At 58.0% G+C, this 26,788-nt stretch overlaps 1 protein-coding gene and 1 long non-coding RNA gene across 8 annotated transcripts; one reads left to right on the top strand and one right to left on the bottom strand.

Moving 5' to 3' along the window:
- Positions 1 to 603: 603 nt before the first annotated feature.
- Positions 604 to 26,074, bottom strand: PTH1R (parathyroid hormone 1 receptor). 6 transcript variants are annotated; one of them, XM_059939456.1, is made up of 16 exons: positions 25,975 to 26,074; positions 23,674 to 23,730; positions 21,200 to 21,322; positions 10,552 to 10,654; positions 8,515 to 8,649; positions 6,782 to 6,892; positions 6,552 to 6,670; positions 6,289 to 6,383; positions 5,871 to 6,063; positions 5,214 to 5,367; positions 3,543 to 3,603; positions 3,114 to 3,180; positions 2,733 to 2,827; positions 1,926 to 2,067; positions 1,779 to 1,820; positions 604 to 1,114 (listed from the first exon to the last, which is right to left on the bottom strand). In XM_059939456.1, exons 3-16 carry the CDS (start codon positions 21,272 to 21,274, stop codon positions 737 to 739), a joined length of 1,770 nt encoding a protein of 589 aa, XP_059795439.1. In that variant the 5' UTR covers positions 21,275 to 21,322; positions 23,674 to 23,730; positions 25,975 to 26,074; the 3' UTR covers positions 604 to 736. The 6 variants fall into 6 exon arrangements, with proteins under 6 accessions (XP_059795439.1, XP_059795442.1, XP_059795437.1 ...); XM_059939459.1 differs by lacking the exon at positions 10,552 to 10,654 and having other exon boundaries at positions 25,975 to 26,009; XM_059939454.1 differs by lacking the exons at positions 23,674 to 23,730; positions 25,975 to 26,074 and adding an exon at positions 22,345 to 22,532.
- Positions 7,291 to 17,997, top strand: LOC132374946 (uncharacterized). 2 transcript variants are annotated; one of them, XR_009505836.1, is made up of 5 exons: positions 7,291 to 7,431; positions 9,883 to 10,295; positions 10,525 to 10,668; positions 11,389 to 11,475; positions 13,588 to 17,997. It is a non-coding gene; the product is annotated as an uncharacterized LOC132374946 (long non-coding RNA). The 2 variants fall into 2 exon arrangements; XR_009505835.1 differs by lacking the exon at positions 13,588 to 17,997 and having other exon boundaries at positions 11,389 to 11,795.
- Positions 26,075 to 26,788: the final 714 nt, after the last annotated feature.

Genomic DNA, 26,788 nt, shown 5'->3' with positions numbered 1-26,788 from the left:
CTCACCCGATGGCCTTGGCACTGCCCCTGCACCCTCTGTCTGGTTGCTAGAGGTGTGTCAGGTCCAGGGTAGGGTCTGGGGATCACGTTTGGAGGGTTCCCTGAGGGCCCCAGCCTCCAAAGGGCATAGCGTGGCCACTAGACAGGCAGGAAGGGGCCTGTAGCAGGGCCCAAGGCTTGGGGGTGTGGCCAGGGACCCAAGGGATCTGCTGTCAGCCCTGGGTGACAGTGACTGGGGGCCAGCAGGAGGAGAGATGGCCTGGAGAAGCCTGGGCCAAAGCCAGCTTGGGTGCCCATGGAGCTTGGGTACAAGTGCAGGGAACAGCCGAGGTGACAACTGGAGACAGGGAAAGGCTGGGGCCCTCCTCCTGCATGGGTCCACTGGGGTGCTGATGACCCAGCAAACTTGAGCTTCTCTAGGCTTAGACAGGGGCCTCTCTCAGGCCCTTTCTGCCGGGCTGGGTCCCGACCCCCCAGGGACTGGCCCATGGTTCCTAGACCTCCTCCTGAGGTAAGACCAAGAACACCCCCATGGCTCCCAGCTCCTCCCCTCCTGGAATAAGTGCCCAGTTCAGACCACAGGAAGCCACACACTGCTTCCTTTTCCTTTTTTTTTTTTTTTTTTTTTCCTGTTTTGTCCTCCCAGCCCCAGCCCTGAGTGGGCAACTGTCCAACAACCTGCCTCTTGGTCCGCTTGTCAACCCTTATGTCCACAGGTCCAACCCTCGGGTCCCCAATCACATGACTGTCTCCCATTCCTCCTGCAATAGGACAGGTGGCCTCTCCGGTGCAGAGGCCTCCTCATCCAGCCCCGAGCAGGAGCCGTTGAGGAACCCATCGTCCTTAGGAGCGGCCACAGCAGGTGGTGTGGTCTGAAGGGCTGGGGACCCTGGCTTGGTGTGGCTGGGCAGCTGGGGGTGGCCATTGGCTGTGGCAGCAGGCAGCAGGCGGGGGCTGAGGGGCAGGCCAAGTCCCGTGCGGGGCCCTACGTTGGTCACACTTGTGTGAGACACCATTGGACCGTAGCTGTAGCTGCTGCTCCCGCTGCGTGCCTTGCGCTTGAAGTCCAGTGCCAATGTCCAGCGGCTCCAGGATTTCTTGATCTCAGCCTGTACCTGGGATGGCAGGAGGAGGGTGGGTGGTCAGGTGTGCCCCTAACCCCTCTGCCACATGTCCCCAACCCCAGCGGTGCCCCCATCCCTGCCCCTGCAACACTCAGCACTGAATGTAAACAGAGGCACAGGCTATTGCTGGAAAATTTCAAGGCCAAGAAGAATCCCGTCATTCTCAGAACATGGTGCCTAGCTGCAGGCAGTTGACACACCCAGAATCTAGAAAGCTCAAATGACCCCAAGGGTGGATGAGTGTTCAATCCGGATGACAGACGATTCAACCATGGGGTTGGGAAGATACTTGGCTTTGCCCACAAATCCTAGTGCATCCTCAGCCTGAATCATCTGGAAAGACTTCTCTCTGCCTTCAGAACGTCCTCAGGGATGTTCTTGGAGGAACAGAGTAAGAACCAGGCAGAAGAATGAAGGGACAGGACTCGGGAACCCCCTGGCACTTCTTTTACATTTTTTAATTTAAAATTTTTTTTTTATTTTTGGCTGCGCCATGCGGTTTGTGGGATCCTAGTTCCCCGACCAGGGATCGAACCCAGGACCCCTGCAATGGAAGCACGGAGTCCTAACCACCGGACCACCAGGGAATTCCACCCACCCTCCCCCGGCACTTCTGCGTCCTTCCTGCCTTGCCCCAGCGTGGCCCACCGCTTACCTCGCCGTTGCAGAAACAGTATATGATGGCGACAAAAAATCCCTGTGGAGAGAGGGTACTGGGTCAGGGCCCAGAGCTGCATCTGGAGAGGGTGGAAGCAGCCTCCCCAACCTCACCCGCCCCTCACCCTCAGACAGGGCTGCGCACCTGGAAGGAGTTGAAGAGCATCTCGTAGTGCATCTGGACTTGCCAGAGCGTCCCTGAGACCTCGGTGTATGGCGTGGCCATGAAGACGATGTAGTGGACGCCAAAGAGCGGCATAAGCACCAGTGTGGATTTGAGCAGCTTCCTGGGCCAGCGGGGCAGGGGCGTCAGGGTGGAGCCACTTCCCCCTCAACAGGCGCTGTGTACCCCGACCTGCCAACCCCAGGCTCCAAAAGCCACTAAAAGGCCCGAGGCTCTGGCAGCCAGTGGGGGAGCCCAGTTCACCTGAGCCAATGGCACTTTGTTTTCTCAGCAAAGTGTTAACAGGGCCCCTTGATTCTGAGGTGTCCCAGAGTGGACCATAAGTTATGTCGCCCTGTCCCAGGGCCCTTTGCACCTGCTGGTCCCTCTGCAGGCACTCCCCCACTCCCCCGTGGCCTTACCTCGGTGTCCCAAGGTCCCTCCTCAGGTTTCAGTCAAGCTTCCGCCTTCTCAAGGCCACCCACTGCCCACCTGTCTCTCAGACTCCCTGCGACCAGCTCTCAGAAGAGAAGTCTGGGTTTGTCCTGCCCTCACAGACCCCAGCTCTAGTGCAGGGCCTAGCACCAAGAGGCCCAGCCTGGCTTTGGGGGTGCCCCCAGAAGCCAGGCAAGATCCCATCGCTGCTGGCAGGGCCAGCCAGGGAGTCAGGAGCTGAGTCCTTCCTTGAGACAGGCTCATTCTTGGAGCCTCTGTCTGCTTTTGTACATGGTGCTGGGGTTGGATGACCCCTGAACTCTGAGGAGCCTGGGCATGGTGGGTGTGGCTCACCGGTACTGCTGCCGCGTGTCACACCGGCCAGCGTTTGTCTCCCGCAGCTTGGTGGCGAGGACCCGGACGATGTTGATGAAGAGGATGAAGTTGAGCTGTGGGAGTGAGGGAGGGCTGTGTCTCGAGGCCGCACCCTAGCAGAGAGGGGCAAGGACTCTGGGACCCATGACCCTGCTCAGGCTCTGCTCTGCCACTGTGTCTCCAGGTGGCTCCTTAGGCCCTTGGTTTCCCCATGTGGACTGGGGTGGGGATCAGCTGCTTCTTGGGCCTTGTGGCTCCAACCCTGGGGTCCAGGGAAGCCTCTATAGGTCCCTGTCAGGGGATGGTCACTGGGACCCATGGTCCATACCCCGACCCAGCTCTGTGGCCACCCCTGCTTACCACAATGGAGGCCAGGATGGGCACCTGGATGATCCACTTCTTGTTCCCGGAGCTCAAGTCCCAGCACCTGGGGGAGGTTGAGGCATCAGTCCCCACCTGCTGCCGTTCCCAACCTGAGCCTTCCCACAGGGAGGCTCCAGAGCTGGTCTGCTCTGACATGAGCTGTCCCCCAACCCCACCAAGAGCACAGGACAGGGGAGTGTCATATATGGCCAGGCCTGAGGCCATCCTCAGAGGTCCCTTTTGAAGTAGCCTCCGCTGACCCTGAGCGGGTACCCAGCTTGAAGATGAACTGAAAACTCCTGAAACTGGGCCACTCAGGGCCAGAGTACAGGAGGTGCCCCTCATATGCTCTACAGAGAAAGAGGGTAGCAGGGGTGTTTCTGGCCTGTGTCAGAGCCTCCTGCCCACTTCTCCACCTGGACCTACCCGGTGTTTGCCAGGGTGGCTCTCACACTGACCCACACAGCCACGAAGATGGCGGGCAGACCTGTGGGCACAGAGGGAGACAGTGTGTGAGGGACTGTCCATGATGTCTCTCTCCTCAGACCACCTTGCCAGTCCCATTCCCCTCATCCCTGGTGACCCCCAGCTTAGCCCACCATTGTCCCTGACCCCCCTCGCCCTGGGCACATGGGCTAATTGGTGACAGAGCCCTACTCTTGCATGTGCTGCCCTGCTGTCCACACAGCCTCCCCTCAGGGCTCCAGCCCTCAGGACCCTGTTCAGCCCTCTGCCCTCATCTTGGTTCTGCATCTTGTACCACACATGCATTCCTGCTGGGCACTTGGTGAATAAGGTATCACTAATTTATCCACACCCAGTCCACTCTGCCCTCCCCTCCCCTAAAGGGTGCTGCTCTGGGCTGGGGGTTCCCTGTGAGGGAGGGAGCTTATCATCACGGGTTTTCTATTCCAGCACTGCCACCCTTTAAAAAGTCCTAGCCCCATGGATGAGGCTGGATAGGGTGTGCTGTTGTTCCAGGCTGGATAAAGGGCTACAGGGAAATCTCAGTGTGCCCAGGCCCAAGCCAACTCAGATGGTACATGGTACCTCTGAGTGAGTTTTGCCTCTAGGAAGGAGCCCAAATCCCCACCCTCTGCCCCCACACACTTCATTCTAGGCCCAGGGTACCCTTGGGAAGGGCAGGGCATGAGCTGGGTTTATGCAAGGAAAAGAGCTGTGACATTCCTGTGCCACAAAGTTCTCTGTGTTCCCCTATCTGTGTGCTTCCCGCCCACACTGATACCCTCTAGCCCCAGAGCCCACATCAGCCTGCAACTCTGGGGTTTGCCACGGATGAGGTCAAGGTCAGAGTGTCCACCAAGGGGCAGGGAGGCTATGGTTGTTGATGTGAGGGCCTCTAGGTGCTGAGTGCAGGGAGGGCTCCAGCCACCCCGCCTACCCCTCTGCAGTCTGGCCAGTTGCCCCGGAGCCTGGCCAAGCTCTGGAGCTGCCAACAATAATGGACAATTATTGGTAACTCGATCCCACAGCCCGTGGGGGGAGGAGTGCAGAACCCCAGCAACCCATTCTGCAGAGGAGCTGCTGAAGCCTAGATGATGCTAGAGCCAGGGCCTGCAGTTCTGGGCCATGGACCCTGTGGGCAGGGTGGCAGAAGCATGGACAGCTCCACACAGCGTGGGGACTGGTGGAGAAGTGGGGCTCAGGGTGGAGGGAGGGTTCCAGATCCCAACTCCAGCCCCAGCAGTGGTGATACAGTGGTGAGAATAGCTGCTTTCCAACTCCAGCCCCAGGCTGACCTCTGACCCAAGATCCACTCTGATCCTGAGTGGAATCCTGACCTGAGAGTCCCCCCCCCCCCTCCTGGGCTGAGCCTCAACCCCGGGTGAACCTGCCTCCAGGTGAGCCCCAACTCCAGGCTGAGACAACCCCAGTGAACCCTAACCCTTGGCCAACCCCTGTTCCCTGAGCTTGCGGGGTGGGGGGGGGGCAGTCAGTCACAGAAGGCTCACCACCTGCTGCCCCACATCCGGCACAGGATACGCTGTATGGGTGCCTTCCCCTCAGTGGCACTCTCTGACCCTGCCGCCCATGGTCCCACCCTGCTTGCGCCTCACTGCCTGCGTGCCTGCGTACCCCAGCCGAAGATCGTGAAGCCCCAGAGGTACTTCTTCTCTGAGAAGAAGGCCATGAAGATGAGACTGTGCAGGTACAGCCCCTCCACCAGAATCCAGTAGTAGTTGGTAGCCAGGAAGTAAAGGAAGAAGGTCACAGTCACCCGGCAGCCCACCTAGGAGACCAGCTGGTGTTAGCCAGAAAGCAGGGCCTGCATCTGGGGAGGGCTGGGCTGGGCTGAGGGATGGGCAGTGGGAGGGGGTGCTGGTAAGATACGACAGGTGCTAGTCAAGCTGGTGAGGAAGGGACAGGCTCTACCGAGGGCAGGGGCTGAGGGGTGTGTGTGGAGGCGATGTTGCCCAGGCAGGAGGGCACTGACGACGGGGGTGGGGGATCAAGGTGAAGAGGTGGGGTGACTGGGGGTCCTGGGCCGAGGCAGGAGTGTTGATGAAAGCGCCGGGAGGGGGAACACTCACAAAGCTCTGGGCAACAGGGCCTGGAAGCAGGGCTGAGAGGTGCAATGGACGCAGAGAGGTGTGTGTGAGTGGCCTGAAGCGCGTGGCTGCAGGAGACAGGCGGGGGCGAGGGCAGAGGCGCCGCAGGGTGGGTGGGGCTCCCGCGAAGCCACTGGTGGCGAGGGGCCCCGGGCGGGCGCGGGCCGCCGGAGGGGGCACTCACGTAGCCGGCGGCGGCGGCGGGCGGCGGCGGTGCCTGGGCGATGGCGCGCAGCTCTTCCTCCGTGAGGCGCTCAGCCTCATCAAGCGTGGCGCCGGAGTAGAGCACCGCGTCCTTGACGAAGATGCTCACGGCGCGAAGCATGAAGGACAGGAACAGGTGCATGTGGATGTAGTTGCGTGTGCAGTGCAGCCTCCTGCGGAGCGCGCGACAACACCGTGGGTGGGGGCACGGGGACGCGCAGCGGGAGGGCACGAGGCCGGGCTTGGTGTGTAGGGTTACAGTGAGGGGAAGAGAGACATCATGCCTCCGCCCCGTCCAACCACGCCCTTGGCCACGCCCACCGCCCCCCAACTCGACCCCTCCCCGACCACGTCCCCTCCCCACCCCAGACCCCCGCCCCACTCCTCGCTCCGCCCACCTAAAGTAGGCCAGGATGAGGACAGCCACGGTGAGAGAGGCCAGCGAGACGGAGTAGCCCACGGTGTAGATCATGCCCAGGCGGTCAAACACCTCCTGTGCAGGTGGGGAGTTACTGTCAGAGCCCTGGGACTGGGGTGAGCATCAGGTTAAGGGTCAGAGGCCACTTTAAGGTTGCTGGAGGAGTCAGGACTAGGTTCAGGGGTCAACAGTGGAGTGGGGTGGCCTTATACGGGTCAGGTTAGGGAGGAGGAATCCTCGCACCCGTTCACGAGTCTCATTGGTCAGGAACTTGACGCACTCGCTGTAGTTGGCCCATGTCCGGTTGTGCCCTGGCACCAGCTCCCAGCTGCCATTACGGTCACAGCGACGGTAGGCGTGGCCTGCAGGTCCGTGGGAGGGTTAGGGCAGGCAGAGAGGTCTGGAATCACTGAAGCCCTGAGCTCCAAGTCCTGACATCCCTGTGGTCCCCACCCTACTCCAGCCTGCCTTACCTTTATGATTGAAGTCATAAATGTAGTCAGGACAGGGCATGGCCACCACCTCACCTGGTGCCCCCAGCGGCCAGCACAGGATGTGGTCCCACTCTGGCAGGCAGGGGTGCCCTGTGACCACAGAGATAGACAGAAAAGGTGGGGGACATCAGTCAGATCCATGGTTAGTGACCCAGAGGAATAAACACACCTGTGGTCTCTGGCTCCCTCAGGGATAGGTGTGCCCCAAGACTGGAGAACTCAGGCCTGGAGCATTCTGGAGAGAATGTATTGAGCCCTTACTCCCTACTGTGCCCTGCACCCACCTGGCCTCATAGAATTCCCTACAGACCCTCTATGCAGGTGCTGGTAATGGTCCTATTTTCTAGATTGGCTGGCGGAGGCCAAGAGAGGCGAGTGATTTGCCAAGGTCATACAGCCCAGGGCCCTGCCCTCCTCTGGTGCTCAGCCCCTAGCCAGACCTCTCTCTTTTCTCTCTGTTCTTGGTTCCACCTTCCAGGTGTCCCTAAAGAAGAGCAAGTTCCCAGACTAACTGTCCCTCAGCTGAGAATGTTTCCTATGTGCTCCTTGCCCAGGGACCATGGACTAGAGGAAGAAGGTCTAGTTTCCAGTGCCAGCTGGACTCCTGAAGAGCTGCCCACCTCATGCAGGTGTCTACCCTCTTTGCACTTCAGTTTCTTCATTGGGAAATTGGGATTGATATGCACTTCCACCACTATCCAAGACCCGCCCTGAGCACCTGCTATGAGACTCTGGTGACCACTCGTGGGGGTACATATAATCCCCCAAATCTAAGTGCTAACTGTGGGATTCAAGTCAGGGCGACACATCCCACTTTGGGGCTCCAGCCTCACAGCAGAGATGCTAAGTGACCTTGGAGAGTCTCCAGCCTCTGAATCTTCCACTTTTCACCCCCAGCTCCCTTCTTTCCCCCTGCAGGGCTCCAACCACAGGACTCTCCAGCCACCCTGGAAGGTTGCCTTGATAGCTAGACCCACCCCAGCTTGGTGAAAGGCTCTCTGTCCTGGGCACCATATTCCCAGCCCCGCCTGGCCAGGCCCACAATTCCCTCTGATCCCTGGGGAGCCACAGGGTGACCACAGCCTCCCAGATGTGGCCCATCTGGAATCTCCTGCCCACCCAGCCGGTTCAAACTGGCCCTGTGGCTGCAGCCTGGGCTCTGCGTTTGTCTCTCCTTACCTCCCTGAGGGACAATGCAGCCCGCATCTCCCTCCCTCTCTTCTCTTCTGCCCTCCTTGTCCCACTGTCTGGCCCCACCCCTTCACAGCCGCCCTTCTGTCCTGCTCTGTCTCTATGGCCAACCCCACTATGTGTCTTGATGCACCCTCCTCTGACACCCTGAGTCCCAGTCCCAGTGTGTGCCTCCTGGTCCCCTCTCTGTCTCTTCCTGCCTCTCTTTGTCTCTGGGTCTCTCCCAGCCTCTCCCTGCCCCTCTGTCTCCAGGGTTCTCTGTCATCTCTCTCCATGGGAGGGGCCACAGCCCTGGGTCCACCCCTGAGGTGTGGGGTCAAGTTCTCTGCCCACATTTCCTGGGGGCCCTAGTCCATCCAGCTTGCCTGCCCCCTCCACACTCTGCCCCCTCGGCTGAGTCTCCTCCTAGCACCTCCCCTTCTACAAGAGCCGAGGAGCATGAGCTCACATGAAGGCTGTAGAGCAGTGGGGCAAGTGGGTCCGAGTCGGTCTCAGATGGATGTATGGAAGCACAGACGTACCTCGATGCCTGCTGCCAGCGGACACCTCCTTGTCCTCCTCAGACTCAGGGTAGAGCTTCCCAGATGCCTTCTCTTTCTTGGGCTTCCCTGATGTGGATGCAGATGCCCATCCTTTGTCTGATTCCATTATGTCAGCTGGAGAAATTAGGGCAGTTATGGCTGTCGACAGCACTACAGCAGAAGACCCAGGGTACCCTCCTGCCTCAGACTCCCCCTTTGTACAATGGGGGTTGTCCCCTGCCCTGCTGACACCTAGGCTGATGACAGGTAGGGACGTGCTTTACAAACTGTAAAGTGCTCGCCAGGTGCAGAAGTAATCAGTCGGCATGGAGACTGTAAACAAGGGGTTCAAATGGTAACGAACACAATTCAGGTGTGGGATCAACTAGTGAGTGGGTTGAGCGGTAAATCTGGGCAGAAATGTCTGACCCAGGAGTCATAGCCAAAGCCCACGCAGGAGGCGAAGGCCCCACCAGGGGGCGCATGGCAAAAGTAGACAGTAGTGGTGATGTCAACAGAGGTGAAACAGTGAAAATGAAGCCGGCCAGAGCGCTGTGTAGGTCGAGAAGCTGGTGGTGCGAAAGACAAAAGCAAGAGTGTGCAGTTGTCAAGGGAGGACAGATGAGCCCACCTACCCCATCCCCTGCCCTAGGATACCCGAGTAAGGGGTTCACAGCTTCCACAAGGGACCCTGGAGACTCCCCATCTGAGATGGGGCCTGGCCTTTCCCTCCACTGGAGAGATGCCTGAGGTCTCTCTTCCTTGCTGAAAGTCTTCCTCATTATCTAACCTTCAGCTACAGCCCAAGCCAGGGCCCCCTGGCCCTCCCATGTCGGGGTTTGTGGCCACAATGAGAAGCTGAGTGCAGACACCCTGGGCTGGGATAGAATGGCTGTGCCCATTTTCCTGCCTGCGCCCTGGGGCATCAGTAGGGTGGGGGTAGCAGGATGAGGTAGAGTGGGAAGGGAAGGCCTCCATCGGGAACAAAGAGAGGGCAGAGGGAGGTGCCTCCATGCTTCCACAACCAGAAAGACGGCTGGGTTCAGGAGCCCCCCAGACCCTGATGTGACTGGGGCAGAGGATCAGGGAGCCACTGGTGGGGCCAATGTGGGCAGGGCTGTGACTGCAGAGACCATGTGAGTCCCTGTGAATGGGCGCAAGGTCTGTGGGCTCCAGGGTATGTCACTGTGTGCTTGCGTCCTGGGTGTGCATCAGCGTCCTCTCCCAGCGGTCTGGGGGCCAGCTCAGGGGAGGAAGCTGCTCTTGCCTGCCAGTCAGGTGGGGTCTGGGCCTCTTCCAGGTTGAGATTAATCAGACAGAAGTCAGAGGCCTGGATGGTTGCTAATGAAGCTCCATTTCCACTTCCAGGAAATGGACTCAAGGAAGAGACCAGCTTGAGACTGGGGCAGGAGCTGTGAGGTCAGGTGAGTGCCCCTCCCAGCTTCACCGTGGCAGGGGTCCCATGGAGATGCTGTGTTGGTAGAAGGAAGCCTTCCTTCCCCATCAAGAACCCTTTACTGGACAGTGAGTGTGACTGACATAGAAGCCCATCCGTATCCCTCTATTCTCCTCCCCTGCCAGCCCCATTCTCCTGACCCTGGACACCTCTGCCTTGCCCTTTGCCCAGGGGGCCTGTTTCAAAGACCTATTCTTCCTTCTGGACCTGCACTGGATACCTCCTCCTCCTGCAGAAAGCTGTCCCAGCCCACTCCAGCAGGGTCTGGAGCCCTAGTCAGTGCCCCTGATCCTGGCGTGCCTGACTAGATCTAAGCCAGTTCGAGGTGATTCAGACAGTAGTTGCCTCCATAACCTCCTATCCCCACCCTGGGCGGGGAGGCTCAGTGCATCTCTGAGCCTGCTGACTTTAATCTCACCTGACTCACCCCATTTTTGGTCCTCACTTTGGCCTGGCCCACTTTACCTGGACCTACCCTCCCTTGGTGCCACTTGGTTCTGCATCCTGGGCTCCCACCTTCCTCTGGCCCCTCTGTCTCCTGACCTTGCCCCCAGACCCTCCTCCTTTGGCCCCGCCCCCACCTGGCCTCTGCAGGACTTCTTTGAGCCGCTTCTCACATTGGGCCTGGGCACGGTGCAGCAAGAAGATCTGCTCCTCTTTGGTCATGACGTCATCTGCATCCACCTACCAAGCCGAAGGTCAGATTGCAGGCAGGACTTACCAGCAGAGCAGCAGACTCCACAACTATCCCAACCTCCTTGAGGGATTCCCCCCCTTTCCAAAGAATGCGGGAAATCTGCCTTATGTAGCTCCATTGTACAGACGGGAAGCCTCGGCTTCAAGGGGAAGGGCCTGCCCCACCATAGGGAGAAAAGGGGGAGGGGTGCTGTCCCCTGCTTGCCCGATAGTAACCCCATAGGCTGCAGCCACTGATATTCTCTGTCCAGTCTGTTCCCCAGGGGTACGTGGGAAAGGGATGGAATGTCCCAGGGTGGATCCTCACAGGATCCTGGCTGTCTATTGGGGACCTGGGTGGAGAGGGGGTGGATAAGGGGTGGTGAACTCTGGGGAAACAAACGGGGCCTGGATTCCTTCAAGTCCTAGTGCCCTCGGGACCTTGGGAGTCACCAATTTCCATCCTGGCCCTCTCCCCAGTCAGTGCTTTCCCCGTGAATGGAGAGTGCCTCAGCTCCTCCCACCCTTGAGGTCCCAAGAGGGAGAGGATGGAGAAATTGCTGGCAAGTGGTCTGGGTTGGGCGGGGCACTCCTGTGCAGGCTGTGGGTGGGAGTCACCCACATCCATTGCTTATCTGGAAGTTTCCCTACATCCAAGTAGACCCTGTGTTCTGATGATGTGGACAGGCCTTTGCTCCTGCTGTTCCCTCTGCCTGGAATGTCCTTCCTTTCTTTCCTTCCAGCACGTACACCCTGGATACTGGCTGCCACCCACGAGGGTTCACTGGCATCATTTTAAGGAAGAGAGCAGGAACATCATGGAGGTGGGGGTGAGATGGGACTCACCCTGAGCCTCTGTTTCCCTGACTTAGGGTTGGAAGGAAGTCAGAGGGTAAAGGCAGCATCCTGCCCTGGGAACAACTCAGTGTGCCCAAGCCCAGCCACTCCCATGAGTGGGACCCACAAGAGGTTAATGCATCCCCTCAGACCCCACCTTCACCCCCAAGTCAGGGCCGTGTCCCCACAGACCCCCAGGACAGAGCCTGGTTCCCTTAGACCTTCAACAGGCAGAGCTGCATCCCCTCAGACATCCCCTGTCAGGGCCGGGTCCCTTCAGTCTGAGCGGAGCTTTGGAGGGTGGGAGAGCCCAGAGGAGGCAGGGGAGGGAGGTGGAGGTGGGGGGAAGGGGCGGGCCCCAGCATGCGGGGGCGGGCGGCCGGCCGGGAGGGTCAGGGAGCACGCTGCAGGGAGAAGTTAATTGACCGAGTCTCTCGGTGGCAGCAGCAAGGGCTTCTAGGGCCAAGGAGTCTCCAGTTGGCTCGGCTGGGCTTGGGTTCTGCTGGTTTCACTTAGCAGAGGCGCGTGCGCGTCTTTGCGTGTGCGCGTGTGAGTGGCGGCACAGCCTTGAGTGGCCGCGCACAAACACTGTCTGGCTGGTGTGTGCACTCGTGTGTGCCCCTGTCTCTGTATATTCTCACGTGGGGATCGTCCAGCATGCACATTTGGGACGTGAGCCTGAGGTGTCTGTGAACATGCATGTGTACCTATGTTTCTGGGCAAAGGTCCGCGTGTGTGTGTCTGCGAGTGTGTGATACGGTTGCTCATTAGCCTGCATGTCTGTGGGTGTCCGTGCTTTCGCGGATCACTGGCGTCTGAATTGGACCCTCAGATCTCAGCTGGACCCAATGCCCAGGAAGGGCTGGAGAGATTCCCACGTGCTTGCTGCTGGCCCCTACAGCTCCTCTAACTTCCCCCACCCGCAGCTAAGGCTGAGCAGGCTGGGGCAGAAGTAGCGCTGGGGAGATGGGGCTTGAGGGAGGACAACTCGGGCTTTCCCTAATCCAGGGGGCTCCAAGACTAACCTGAAGTTCTCTTTGTGCCTCTGGCATTGGGGATCCAAGCTGCTGAGGGGTCTGATCCCTGTGTAGCTGCCCTGCCCATCCCACCCCCACTACAGCACCCTTTCACCTCCATTTCCATTATTGCAACTAGTACCTCTGTCAGTAACCACCACCACCATCACCACCACGACCAACACCACCAACACAACCACGCCGCCCACCGCCAATACCACCGATACCACCAGCAGTGGCAGCAGCACCGTTACCACCATGAGCACTAACTACTATTACCATCGGTATACCCACCATCATCACCATCACAACTGGTAGAATGTCATTACCATCACCACCACCAGTGCTATTTCCACCAGCACAATTACCACCGTGACCATCACCACCACCTCCAGTGTTACCACCAGCATTGCCATCACCGTCCCCACCAGCACCATTACCACCAAAGGCAACATCAGCACCATCACTGCCACCAGCCCCATAACCACTGTCAGTACCACCTTTCCTATCATCTTATCCTTACTCCCTCAGCATGCCCCCTTCCCCACCACCCCTTCTCCTTCTGCCCACCTTCGTCTCTTTCAAGATGAACAGATAATCACCAGATTTTTTCCAGCTGAGGAAAAGCTCCTGGGTGGCTGACAGGCTTCCACCAGTCCCCAAAGTCTGGCACACCAGCCCTCCTGATAGACAGACTAGCCCACTGATGTGACCCACTGAGGGTTACGGCTGATGGCCTAGACTAAAGGCAGGCAGCCATGGGTTGAAAACTGCCCATTTGGCAGACTGACAAACAGACAGGTGTGCAGCTGGGTGACGACCAGGAACTGACCCACACACCCTCTCACAGGCCCAAGGCATCTGTTCAGCCACCATCTACTGCTGCTGTTGCACTCTATGGCCAAGAGGAGGCACATCCTCTTTTCTGGAGTCTCATTTCCTGGCGGGTCTGGGAATGCCCAGGAGAGGGGAAGGTATGTGCTTCAGGCACCAGATAGCCCCCAGACTCCTTCACCCACAGGGACGGTGGCACCATCTCTGGCCCCCCTGGACTGTATGACCCATTTCTCTGTCACCCAATCATGGCAGAACTGCCACTGCAGCAAGAAGAATTCAAGCCAAGGAGCCAAGAAAGCACTTTCCCAAGGAGTGGAGGGCAGCTCTACAGCAAGAGCATCCCCACTTGCTTTAGAGCACAGCTCGCCTGCCTGGAGTTCATCCATCACCTCTCCCTCCAGCTGCACCCTCTCCTCATCTAAGGAGATTCTGCCACCAGCACCGGAACTTGAATCCTGCCTCCACCACTGACTGGCTTTGTATCTTTGGCAAAGCTGTTTAACCCTTGTGCCTCAGTCTCCCACGTGTAAAATCAGGATAATAATAGGGCTGTTGTGAGGGTTAAATGAGGTCCTGTATGAAAAGCTTGGGCAGGGGTGGGGCCCACAAAAAGCTGGTTGCTATTATTACCACTGGGTCAGCAGCAGCACCAAGTCATGGCTCCCCGCCTCCGGCTATGGGCCACCGTGCTGCAGGGCACATGGGTGCCCCCGGGCTCAGGACCCAGACAGGCAGGGGGAGACTGTCTGAGTAGATGACTGAGACCAGGGGCCCACAGTGAGGGGCAGGTGGGTGGTGGGACTCCAAGGAGGATTGGGAGCAGGGAGTACAGGAGGGCCTGCAGGTGAGGTGTGCCTGACAAGCTTTTGGGGTGAAAGGACACCCCAATAACTCCCTGCATTTCTCGATCCACCCTGGACTCACACTAAGATTCAGGGTCACTGCCAGACCCCCATACTTGGGCTTAAGGGGCAGGAGGGCCCCTCCTCTGCCTCTGCCCTGAGTGAGGTCTTTTCTAATGGAGTGATGCAGAAAATGCTGATAGCTCTGATTCTCCTCCTGGCCTGGACACTCCATCCGCTGCGCCCTCCCCGACCAGCCCTTTTCCCCCTGCAGAGTTCAGTTCTTCCTGGCCTAGCTCCTGGTAAGGAGGACTCACTCAGACTTGTATCATTTTAGATCCAGAGAGTCTGTGCATCTCGGGTCTCACGGATGAGGACTGAGGGACCTGGAGCTGGGTCATGGCCAAGGGTCAGTTAGTCCATACCCACCACTGATAGGGTCACCTAGCCCTGGTGCCAGGTGCCCCAAACCCCTTTTCCTCCCACACCCCTCCTATGGTCTTGGGTTAGGGCTGACTTCCCCTGACCTAACCATTGTAGGGCTTGGCTGTAGCACTCTCCCCATGTCCAACCCTCTAACATGGAACCTTCCTGTGTACACACATGTGCATGATCTGCAGTTTGTGAATATGCAGGGAGAGAAGTGGCCTGGGAGCCTAGGGCTGGTATTTGTGGGGCTACAGGCAGGGTGAGATGGGGGCTGGAAGCCAGTATGTTATCTACAAACATAGAAGCTGCTGTCTCAGGGAGAAAGTAATGTGTGGTCAAGAAGCCCGGATGTGTTTCTCATTTCCTGAGTTCAGAAGCTCAAAGGAAGAGAAAAGCCATCTGCTCAGTACCCCTCCCGCCAGGGGGCAAGCAGCTCCTTCTAACTCAGCTCCCAGGGAGACCCCACTGAGAATGGTGTTGGAGCTGCGGATGGCAGTGATGGTGGCAGTGGGGGTGGAGGTGAAGACAGTGAGTGGGGCAATGTCAAGGCTAGTGATGGTGGTGGAGGTGTGATGGTGACAGTGGTGGTGGAGAGTCAGTTTCGTGCCACTGACCAAATGAGGGCCACTCCTCTCAGTTCCTCTCCTAACTGCCAAATTCCACACACTTGCTGTCTGTGATCCCAGACATGCCTACATTCTCCTCCTCCGGGCAAAACAAAGGAGGAAATACAAGGGATCCTTCTTCAGCTGCTGACACCTCTGTCTCTGGGAAAAAGGCTCCTTCTACCGCATGGTGTCAGCCTCAGGATGCCCTCTTGGGTCATCTCATCCATCGCTCTGACTGGGGTCGGCCTGCTCCCCCAGGGGAAGGCAGCTGCTGGCTTCTTGGTCACCTCCGGAGAAAGCAGATCTACCAACATTCATCCCTGGATGTGACCAGTGTCTCCCACCCCATGAGAGCCCCTCTACATGTTGGCACCAGCCATTGCCCCTGGAGCTTTAACCACATCTCCTTCAGCATCCCCATCTTACAAATGAGGCCACTGAGGCGAGAGTACAGTTAGAAAGAAGAGGGCCAGGAATGGAGCTAAGGTCTGCTTGATACTGAAGCAGCAACCCCAGAGGAAGGGAAAGAAAGGAGGAAGCACCCCGCCACATGGATCCTCTAGTGCCAGCCTCAATACCAGTTTGCCACAGAGTTCTTCTGGATTGTATCTTTCACTGTGTCAAGCAAGAGCCTCTTTGCAGAGCACCTAAGGCAGCTTCCACAAAGGTAATTCAGGAATGGAGGTAGACGTAGAGGTGATCAGGTGGTGATGGCGTTGGTGACGGCAGCTTGTGCTCATCTCTAACTGGGCAGAGGACAGTTGCACCCTCGTATTAGGAGGAAGGAGAGTTTGTACCTTCAGAAAAGCCAGAAGGAGAAAACCCTGGCTAACGGGAGACCCCCTTGTGACCTCCTGGCCTTCCTGCCCCTCTTCTCCAGGTTCCACTACTGGGACCTGTGCTGGCACCCCTCGATGTCTCCCATGCCAGCTGGCTAGGGACTGCTCCCTGCCCTTGCTGCCTTCTGGCTGGCTGGCTGGCCTGAGCAGGCTGGGACGGGTTCCTTGCCGGGGACACTCCTGCCCCACCACGCCACGGCTGACAAGTGCTGACTTTTCCTCCCCTTCGCCTGGCCTTCCTGAACAGGCTGCCTGTGTTCGGGGCTGGGAGGGGCTGGGGGGAGGCACTGTGACGCCTCTCATCCTGGCCAGCGTGGAGGCATTCAGGGCAGGCAGTGGGATGGAGCCTGGGATGGCAGAGTTGGCTGCTAGGACCCTGTGGATCTTCATAAGTGGCCTCTACCTGGGCTTGGGGACCAAGGCCCAGAAGGATGGTATGACCTAACCTAACCATAACCTGGTCAGCAGAAGAGAATCCTACCAGGTCTCACCTCTGCACAAGGCAGGTCCCAGAGTTGGGGTTCTGAAAGGTTTGGAGGTTTCTGATGTCTTTGAGAATCTGAGCAAAACTTTGCACCTCCTCCCAGTCACACTATACTTTGCAGACAATTTCAGGCATCTGCAAACCCCCCACTCCACCCTTTCTTTTTCCGGGGGCTCTCTGAAAGAGCTGCCTTCCTGATGTGGTGGCCGGACCAGGGAGTGTCCCCAGAAGGCCCACAACAGGAATCTGGGGGAGGCCTCTTGATGCCTCATTACAACATTCCGAAGAAAACCCAAGTTCCCGGGAGGGCTCAGCCCCCCTCCTCCTGCCCTGTCCTCAGGCAACTCCCAGAGCTGGGGGTGGAGGGTGGAGGTGTTTAAGGGCAGGTGATATAAAAAGCTTCGACGAATCAATACGAAAAAGACAAATAACCCATAGAAAGATGGGTAATGGCTCTGAGCAAGCTCTTAGAAGATGGACACTAAGCCAATGTAAAAGTCCAAAAGCTCACTGGTAATTGGCAAATTAAAATGGCAAGAGACACCATGGCAAAGGTGAGGAAAAGAATCTTCAGGCTACCCTGTGAGACAGAGGGTGTGGGGAAGAGACCTCCTCCGTCATTCCTAGTGTTGAGTATAAACCCGCACAGGCTTTTTAGAGGGCAGTTTGGCCATATCTATTACAATAAAAAATATGCATGTTCTCAGACCCAGCAATGACAGAATCTAGAAATATGCTACAGGGAAATGGTTACACGAGGACATGAGAGGGCACTTCAAGGAGCTTCCCTGCCACCGTCTGGAATCTCTCTCTCTCTCTCTCATACACACACACACACACTCATACAAACACACATGAAACTATCTAAATGTACATTCCTAGGGACTGCTTAATGAATCTCAGGTTTTGGAACACTATGCAGCATTTAAAAAGATAGATTTATGTTTACTGACATGAAGATCTCCAAGACACACCTTTAAGTAGAAAAATGCATATGGCAGAGCCCTATATACAAACTGCTATCATTTACTAAAAAACAAATACAGGGGCTTCCCTGGTGGCGCAGTGGTTAGGAATCCGCCTGCCAATCAGGGGACATGGGTTCGAGCCCTGGTCGGGGAAGATCCCACATGCCACGGAGCAACTAAGCCTGTGTGCCACAACTACTGAGCCCTCGCTCTAGAGCCCACAAGCCACAACTACTGAGCCTGCGCTCTAGAGCCCGCGAGCCACAACTACTGAAGCCTGTGCACAGCAACGAACCCAATGCAGCCAAAGATAATAAATAAATAAAATAAATAAATTTATAAAAACAAACAAACAGCAAATGATAGAATAAAACTATCTACTTTATATGTATACAAAAAGGTACCTGTTTGGAAATATACAGAAAAAGATCTGGGAGGACATCCCCCACCCACACTGTTTAAAATTGTTTTCTCTAGAATGGGGAATGGGTTTGGGAGTAATCAAGGATAACTTCTGTTTAATCTGTATTACTTGACTCTTTTATAAGAAAGAACATATTCAAGTATTAGTTATGAAATTAAAATAAGAAAATAAAAGTAAAATAACCAAAGGATTCTACTTAAAAAAAAAAAAAAGAAAGAAAAGGAAGAAAAAGAAAACCTGAGTGGGACATAGGGATCTCCTGCCAGCACAAGCTCTCACCCTGCTTTGGAGGAAGAAGCTCAGTGCAGGAGTCTGAAGACTTGGGTTCAAATCCCACCTCTGCCACAGACTCACTGTGTGACCCTCAGGGCCCTTTCCCATAAAATGGGTGGATGAACAGATGGAATGAGAAAATATTTGTGACCGTTTCTAGGTCAGAGTCGGGGGACGGCCACTGTTCAATACGTGTTTGTTCCTTCCTGTCTTTAAAAGTGAGCCCCTTGGCTGAGCTGCCCTTGGAGCCTGCTGAGAATGGTTCCCTGGGTCCCACCTACCACAATCTCTCCTGAGTCTGACCCTGAGGTCATATCTCTACACTCTAAGCCTCCCAACCCCACAACGCTGACCTTCAGCCTCTCCTACTGCAGTTTCTCCTTCACAAGCGTGCATGCTGAGGGTGTCCTTAGAATGAGGCATCCCCAAGGATAAGACCACCCCTTACCTCCCACTCACAATCTGTGGGCCCATCCCTTCCTCCAAACTTCACCCCACCTGACTCCCAACCTCACAGCTACTCTTTTCTGTAAGGCACAAGACGGACCAGCTAAGTCTGGCCACAGCCAGTGTCCTCCCAGTGGGACACTTTTTTTTCCTCCAACCATGGGGTCCCTCATGGAGGAAGATGTGAGCCTGGTCCTGGGGCCAGCTGGGCAGGCAGCACATAGGTTTGGTGACAGGGTCTATCAGCTGAGGGTAGAAGCAGTATCCCCTGGGTTTAGGAGAGGGAGCTGGCAGACTCTCAGTTTCTTGCTGGCTCCAGCTGAGGCCAGGGGGCCTACAGGGTGTTGGGTGACCCTCAGGCCATATCCTCTATCCCCGGAGCCACGGGAGGTTCATTGCACTCACGGCCTGAGTGTCCAGCCATAGATGTCCCAACAAGGTCCCAGGGCAGACCCAGCCCTGGCATCCCTCCTCCTTTCCTACCCTCAGCCTTGGGCCAGGGCTAAGCTGGGCAAATTCTCTGCACGTGCCTCAGCTTCCCTGGAAATCAGTGTGGGTCCCTCATAGAGGCACAGGGCTTGGCACTGGTTGACATGCAACAAATAATGGTCATATCAGTTGTGTGAAGGTCAGTTAAAGGGGACAATAACAGAACCTTTCTCAGAGGGTTGTTGGAAAGATTAAACTAGCTAATATTGTGAAGTGCTTAGAACAGTTTCTGGCAAGCAGACAGCACTACAGAAGCATTTATTAAATAAAAACAAGAAAACAATAGACCTGGATGCACATGTGATCACAAACACACACACACATGCATAACCATGCTCCTACAAGTCATGTGCAGACCACAGCCTCAGACATACGTGAGCTCACACAAGGTCTCAGACACTTGCACTTACGCAGACCCAGAGAATACCATGCTGAGTCCCACAGAGCCCTGCTCGGACACACAGATATACTCACAGGTCACCCACGCCCATCACCCTGTCTATTCCTCTACAGTCACTTGCACACATGTGTGCACACAGACCACACTGGCTGGCTCTGCACAGCGGCTATGCTCACACACCCTGGAAGGGGCCCTGGGAAAGGTGAGCCTGGCCCGAGGGGACGCTGGGGAAATGGCTCTGGGACCTGGCATTCACCAGTGTTCGAAGCACCCCTGCACAGGGTGCTGATCGTCTCTGAACCTCAGTTTCCTTATCAACAAATCCTTGTATGGGGCGATGTCTCTGGCTGTGGGGTGCCATGCTGTGTAGGCATGGACCACAGTGAATGGGGTGTACTGAGGCCAGCAGAGGAGAGGAGAGCCTCAGATCAAGGGATTCTTAGGCAAATGTTTCTTTCTTGGTGTCTTTTTACAGATAGGGAAACTGAGGCGTGAAGAAGGATAGCCCAAGGTTACACAGGCATTGGCAGAGCTGGAGGAATCCAAGAGCTCCTGCCTTTCTGCCTGGGGCTCCGCCTGGATAGGGAGCTGGTCAGGGGAAGGCTGCCTGCCTGTGTCTCTAGATGGCAAATAGCCGCACCTGGGAGGTGAGGGGGAGGCAGCGGGGGCCTTGAAGTCAGACACAGGCAGACAGTCTCCTCAGCAATGGCTGATCCCCCAGGACAGGGCTGCTGTGGGATCTGACTGACTCCCCAGGAAATGGTCCCCAGACCCTGGCCCAGTCTGAGGAGGGTACTCGGCTCTTTGTCTCCAGCTCTTGGCCTCTGTCAGTCTCTCCCTATTTTTCTTTGCTATTCTTGGTCTATCTACTCCTCCTGCTCTGGGGAGCTCTCACCCCCATCTTCTTTGTCTCTGTCTCTCTCTTCTCTCTCTCTAACCTTATCTGTCGCTTCTTCTCTCTCTGGTCCCCTCTTGGCCTCTGCTCTCAGGAGGGTACAAATGTGGGTCTCCTCACTCACCGGAGCATGTTTCTCCTGTGGGAGTGTTCTGTGAGGCCAGTCTCCTTCAGGGGAGCTCCATCCCTCCTCCATGCCACACCATACCCGCCTCCCTGGGCAGACATCTTCCAGTCTGGGTGAAGCTGGGCATGAGTGCACGCATGTGTGTGTGCATGCGAAGGTGAGAGCTTGAGGGGTCCTTAAATCCTACCCCCTGACCTCAGACCCACAGCCCTGTGTCCCAGATTGCAAACAAAACTTGCAGAAAACAGAGGACCCCAGAGCAAAGTCTGTGTGACCCTACATCAGGGCCAAAGCCTAATCTTCTGCTAGATCACACTGTCATCTTCCAGGGAGACACAGAGCAGTGATGCTCAGAGAAGCAGAAGATAGGAGATCCCTAACCACAGATTTCCAGACCTGGGACCCCAACCCAGTCTTCAGAAATAAGGAAATCTTAGGCATCTGGAACCCAGAGTCCAGACACCCCAGAGACAGCAGGCACCGAGGATCCCAGGCCAGAGGGGACCCCCACCCAAAGTTCAGGTTACTGGGGGAACTCAAGCCTCTGAGCCCTGGACACCTTCCCCCCACCCCCAGCCCCCGCCCAGGGACCCCAGAGCAAGCCCGAAGCCTGTCCTGGACTTCGAGCGGGGGACTTACCAGCACGTATGCGGAGCTGAGCACTGGGCAGCACAGCAGGAGCGCCAGGCCGGGCGCGATCCGGGCGGTCCCCATCGCCACCGCCTAGGGCCCCGTCCCTCGGGGCAGCCGCCGCCGCCGGCCCTGGTGGTGGTGGTGGTGGGGTACAGAGCTGCGTCAGGCCGGGCTGCCCCGCCCACGCCAGGGCCTAGGGGACCCCGGAGGCCCGGCGGCCCGAGGCCCCGGGGCCCGGCGCGGGGCCCATGCGCTGAGGGCTAGGGAGCGAGCGCAAAGGAGAGAGAGGGAGGGAGGAAGGGAGGCAGCCGGGGGCCGGGCGGGCGGCGGGCGGGCGCCGAGAGCTGCGGAGCTGCCCGTCTGCCTCGGAGAGGAGAAATCACATCCATATGGCCGGGCCCCCCGCCCCCGGCCCGCCCCCCGCCCCCCTCTCCCCCCGCGCCGCCTTTTCTTTTCTTTTCTTTTTTTTTTTCTTTTGGGGAACTGGGAGCTGTGGCTTTGCCCCACGCCCAGTGGGGGAGGGGTCGGGGGAGGGGTTGGGGTCGCGGTCTGCAGGGGGCGAACGGGCTGTTATTTTTAGCTCCGCGGCTAGCGCAAGTAGGGGGGCGGGGCGGGGGAACGCGTTTTGCGCAGCTCCGGGCGTGCAGCTTGGGTACTCGATCCCAACTTTGCAAAGACACTGAGCCCTTCGGCGATCGGGCCGCCAGCTCTTTGCCCCTCGGCCCCCTCTGGTCCTCATCCCGTCCGCGTCCGCCTCCGGCACTCCCTCCCCATCCTCGGCCGGAGCCCCGCCTGCGCCCGCGCCGCTAGAGCGCGCCTGCGGCCGGGACGCCCGGTCTCTCTGCCTGTCTGTCAGTCCGTCTCTAGCTCCCCCGGCCTTGGCCTCCGTTCTTCCAGCAGCCCCGAGCTCCGTTTCGGTCACTCCCTCGCTCCCTCCCTCCCCTCCCCCTGTTCTCTCTACGAAAACATTTGCAAGTTTCCAAAAAAGCCACGGAGCCGAGCGGCGCGGGGCTGGCGGCTCCACGGGGCTCCGAAGAGGCGCCGCTGACTGACACTGAGACAAACCAGCCCGCCCGCCCTGGTCAGGCCCGGAGTCACCCTACCCAACTCCAGCCCCCTCCCCTCGCCGCTGACCCCCAACCCCGACTTACTCCGAGCGCGCCGCCGCGGCCCCCGCCTAGCCATGGGTGTCGGGGATCCCCCGACAGCCTCCCCAGGACAGCGCCGCTTCCGCGGCCCCGGGGAGACTTCATGGAGCTCTTGGGATTCCCCCCTGGCCGGCCTGGCCTCCAGCGCCCCCCGCCCGGCCGCCTCTTGGAGCCGCCGCCCGCCGCGCGCGTCCCTCGCCTCGGCGTCTGCCGCTCCCCATCCCCCCAGCGGCCCGGGCGCCTCTTCCCTCCCCCGCGCCCTCCCTGGGCCTCTCCCGCCCCCGCCCCCCCTCCGTCTTCTCCGACGCGGTGTGGAGCGGCAGAGCGGAGCCCGCCGCCCCCTGCCCCGGGACATTTCTCTAGAGGCCGCGGCCCGGGGTCGCACAGCTGCGGGATGTGAGTGTGGAGGGGACGGGGCCCGGGGAGCTCTGACATCGGGGCCCGGGAACGTGGCCCGAGCCGCTCCCGCCGCTTCATTTTCCTCTCCGGGAAGGCACAGACGTTATTTTTTCTGATCGTCCGGCCCCGGCCGGTGAATAGGGGCCCTCAGCCGCGAAGCAGGCCCTCTTCACTGAAGGTACCCCGCGCGCCCCCGGCCGCAGCGCTGTCTGTCCGCCCGCGGGACTCCCGCTCAGGCTGGACCGGGATCCCCGGGGAGGCTGCTCTGCCGCCAGCCCCAGAGCCTGGCTCCGCCACCGCCCTCCTGCCCGCCCCGCCCTCGCCTGGACCCCCAGCCTCAGGAATCTCCCGAGTGGGTCGGTCTGCTGTGCCCCAGACCCGCCCCCGTCCCTGCCCGCGTCTCTGAGCTCACGTCCCTCTCTCTCCCTCCCCAGTCTCTCCCGGGTCCGGGTCTCTCCGAGTCTCTACCCATCCAGACGCCGGCCCGGCCTCTCTAGCTCCGCCCCTGACTCCACCCCGGGCGGCTAGAGGCCGCAAGACCTAGGGCTCAGCCGGGACCCCCACCGTGGGGTTCCACCTCCCTCTCCCACTCCTTCACACCCCCAAAAGCTCTTGGCCGGCTCTGGCCCACTGGGGACCCTCAACTTGCGAAAAGGGCGGGAGGAGACTTTGGGGGCAGAGGCCAGATGGGGGCGGGGCTTATGTGCTCCCGCCCGGGGGTGGGGGGGAGGGGGATGCAGGAGTGCTCAGAGGAGAGGACCTCGGACCCCAAGCCTACGACCTCTAAGTATCAGGTGGGGAAGCTGAGGTGCAGGGAGGGCCTGGGGATGCCTGGAGCAAAGGGCTTTAAGGATGGTCAGGAGGAAGCTAATGCGACTGTCAGGGCCATAGGAAATATCCGGGCTAAGTGGCAACCCCAGCTCACCCACTTACCAATTGGGTATCCTGGACACGACGACTCTCCTGCTGTCTGAGCCTCAGTTTCCTCATCTGTAAAATGGGGAGCTGACCAGCTGATTCAAAGGGCACTTTTAACTTTACTGTTTCAGTGCCTCTGAGGATGGGTATCTCTTTGGGTTTCTGAGAGACCCATGGACTCTGGGGGCTCCCCAGGCTCAGCCTGTGGAAATTGAGCTCCTCAGAGCCCTCAAACCGGCCCCCTGTCTCAGGGATGACCCCTCTTTTCAAAGTGAATGAGTGCCCAAGCCCAAGCCCTAAGGCCACTGGAGTCCAACTGCAGCCAACTTTCCTGGCAACCCACCCCCTCCTCCTGCTCAAACCCACCCATCTCCCAGACTGTACCCACAAGGGTCTTCTCCATACATTTCTATGGTCATACTCTCTTCCATGCCCCACTACCCTCAAGTTTCTTGTCCTGGTGTTTAGACTGCTGTTTGAGGCAGTTTCCTACAAAGGTGACTCTCCCCAACAGGCACCGTTGACTAGACTCCTGGTCTTCTTTCTGTGTTCACTGCGCTGCCTTTGCCTTTGTAGTTTCCTCAGCCAGGATCATACTTCTTTGCCTGGTGTAAAGGACATCCCTCTCTCCTTGTGTCTCCATCTCTTCCATTATTGGGGGAGGGGTGGCTGTGGTTTGGAGACTGCTCCCTATGGTGTGTGGGCTCTTTGGGAACAGGGACAGAGGCTCAGGTGCCCAGAGCAGGCACCTAAAGAACACTCATGGTTCTTCAAAGAAGCTTTATGTCTCTGTTTCTAAGCAATTCGATTCCAAGTTTTATGATTTGATGACCCACACCCCTTGATGATAGGAAAAGAACATTCATGGAGGGACTGGAGGTACTGAGAGGTGAAACTAGGAGTTGATGGAGGAAGTCCTTCTCAGATCTGACACCAGCAAGCTTGAGATTGAGAAACAAACAATACCCTGTGCTTGGGAGGACCAGGGTGGGCTGTGGATAGGGCTGCACAGAGGGATCATGGGCTCTGGGCCCCTTAAGGGTGTTTCCCTAGCCATAATTCATGTGCCTCACTCCAGAGTCTCCTGCTGGACATTCCACCACTGTGGGCGGGGCCACTGACCCCCTAAATCACCCCCAGGCCTCTGGTTAAAGTGCCACTATGGGGGTGGGGGTGTCACACATTAACTGGTAGCACCCCAGTGCCTGGCAGAGCACAGCCCACCCTTTTTGACAGGCAAGCCCCAGGGCCCCAGGGTCAGTTTCTGGTCAGTTTCAGGTCAGTTTCAATGGCGTTTAGAAAGTTCTGGTTGGGGGTGGGGAGTGGGAGTGAGTCCCTGTGGGGACTCCCCTCTTTGATCCCCAGGCTGGGGCCTAGGAGGAGGAGCCAAGGCTGTCACTGGCGCTCAGAACTGGAGCAGGGACTGCACTCTGTTTCAGCAGCCCTAGGCTGACAGGCCTCTGCTGCCGCCACGGCCACCATGAGTAGGGCTCTGGCCAAGGTACACAGACCCTGGGGCCTGGGTGGGCACCAGACTCAAACAGGAAAAACAGAGGCTCTCTGAGACCTACAGCCTGGCCTCACTCCCTCAGAAAATCCCTTGCCCGAGCCTGGAAGCTATCTGGTAAAATTAGCCCATAGACCCCGACCCTTCGTTCCCTCAGCCCTAGCCCCAAAGTCAGCCTGAATCCCAATCTCAGCCCTGATCCCAGAGTTAGCTTTACCCCCAGGTTGAGTCCTTTCCTTGTCTGATCTCTAACCCCTGGTTGAACCCTGACCCCAGGCTGAGCCCCCACCAAGCTTCAATCCCAGACCTCTTTCCAGGTTCCCAAGCCCCTCTGGAAGCTTTTCAAGACAAGGGGCTGGTAGGGGAGGGGATGGCCAGGCCATAAGTGAACCTAGGTGCCACTTTTACAGCCATTTCGGCTGCTCATAATCACCCCCCACCCGGATGAGTCACTGGAGGCTCCCAGACAGCTGGTCAAGCAGCCCCCTCCCCTTGCAGCAGGAAGCCTGGCTTTCTCACTTCTCAGGAAGGTGAATGGCGGGAAGCTGGGGACACAGGGGGCCAGACTGCCCTGTCCCAGGCAGGGAGCACTCCCGGGACAGGCGGCTGGGAGTGTGGGATTCCTGTCCCTTCTGATCACATGGTCACAAGCCCCTGCTGCGGTAGCACCAGATCCATAGATATCTCCTAGTGGGCATACGTTGTCTGCCCTACAAGCACAGGTACACACACACTAACCCAACTGGGTGCCCCAGCCTCACCCCTTCCAGCTACACTCAGGTCTCAGGGCTCCCCTGAACCCCACTCACCTGGAGCCCACAGGACGTTCCAAATGGGACCTAGAGCCACAGAGTAGACTCAGATTGGCCATGGGGAGGCTGTGGATAGCCCTGAGCAGCTTCTGTGGTTCAGGCCTAAGCAAGGATGTTGCTGTTCGGGACAGGAAAAGGCCTGAGTCAGAGCTTTCACTTGAAGAGAAAAATTAATTATTTTTTACCAAACCCTGCACCAGCCTAGGACTTTGTCCCAGACCCCTGGTCAGGAAGCAGAGGCAGGTCCAAGTGTACCAGTGTTCAGGTGCCCTGGGCTGGGCCCTCCCCGCCACTGTCCATGGGCTTGCCTGCCAGGTGCCCATGCCCGTTCAGTCCCTCAGGTGTGTGTGTACCTTAGTGGTCCTCTCCTTGCCCTGCCAAGACTTTCTCTGATTAGCTCTCCTTCTCTCTGTTCCTGTGTCCCTGCCTGCCCCTTCCAGCCTTTTCCACATCTCAGAAATTTCAGGCCACCACGAGGTATGAGCACAGCCCCTATGAGTGACTTCATTCAAGTGTTGGGCACCTGGAGCAATCAGATGGTGGATGAGGGTAGTTCAAACCCAGGTCACAAGCGGGAAAACTGAGGCTGAGAAGGCTTCCCCTCCAAGCACTGAGCACCCGGTGTCCCCCAGCTAGGAGAGATGGGGACCCTCGTCCACCCAGCCCTTGTCCTGATCCCTGCAGCCCCATAGCCACCCTCTCTCTGTCAGACTCTTTACTTACTGGAACATGGGCTCCTGGTGTTTAACCAGCCAGGAAGCCCTGACTGGCTGCCCCCCTACCCCGGTTCCCCCCAGGCTCAGGGTCTGCT

The sequence above is a fragment of the Balaenoptera ricei genome, chromosome 11 (genome assembly GCF_028023285.1).
Source record: "Balaenoptera ricei isolate mBalRic1 chromosome 11, mBalRic1.hap2, whole genome shotgun sequence".
NCBI classification, from domain to species: domain Eukaryota; kingdom Metazoa; phylum Chordata; class Mammalia; order Artiodactyla; family Balaenopteridae; genus Balaenoptera; species Balaenoptera ricei.
Note: the sequence above shows the minus strand (reverse complement) of the source record. Positions and strands in the feature narration are given on the sequence as shown.

Bases quoted from the DNA above. Each gene is read 5' to 3' on its own strand.
- PTH1R (XM_059939456.1), bottom strand. From the start codon at position 21,274: ATGGGGACCGCCCGGATCGCGCCCGGCCTGGCGCTCCTGCTGTGCTGC. The intron at 6,384-6,551 runs GTGCGAGGATTC...CCACCTGCACAG, and splicing joins CCAATGAGACTCGTGAACGG to GAGGTGTTTGACCGCCTGGG. The intron at 1,115-1,778 runs GTAAGCGGTGGG...CTGCCATCCCAG, and splicing joins ACTGTTTCTGCAACGGCGAG to GTACAGGCTGAGATCAAGAA.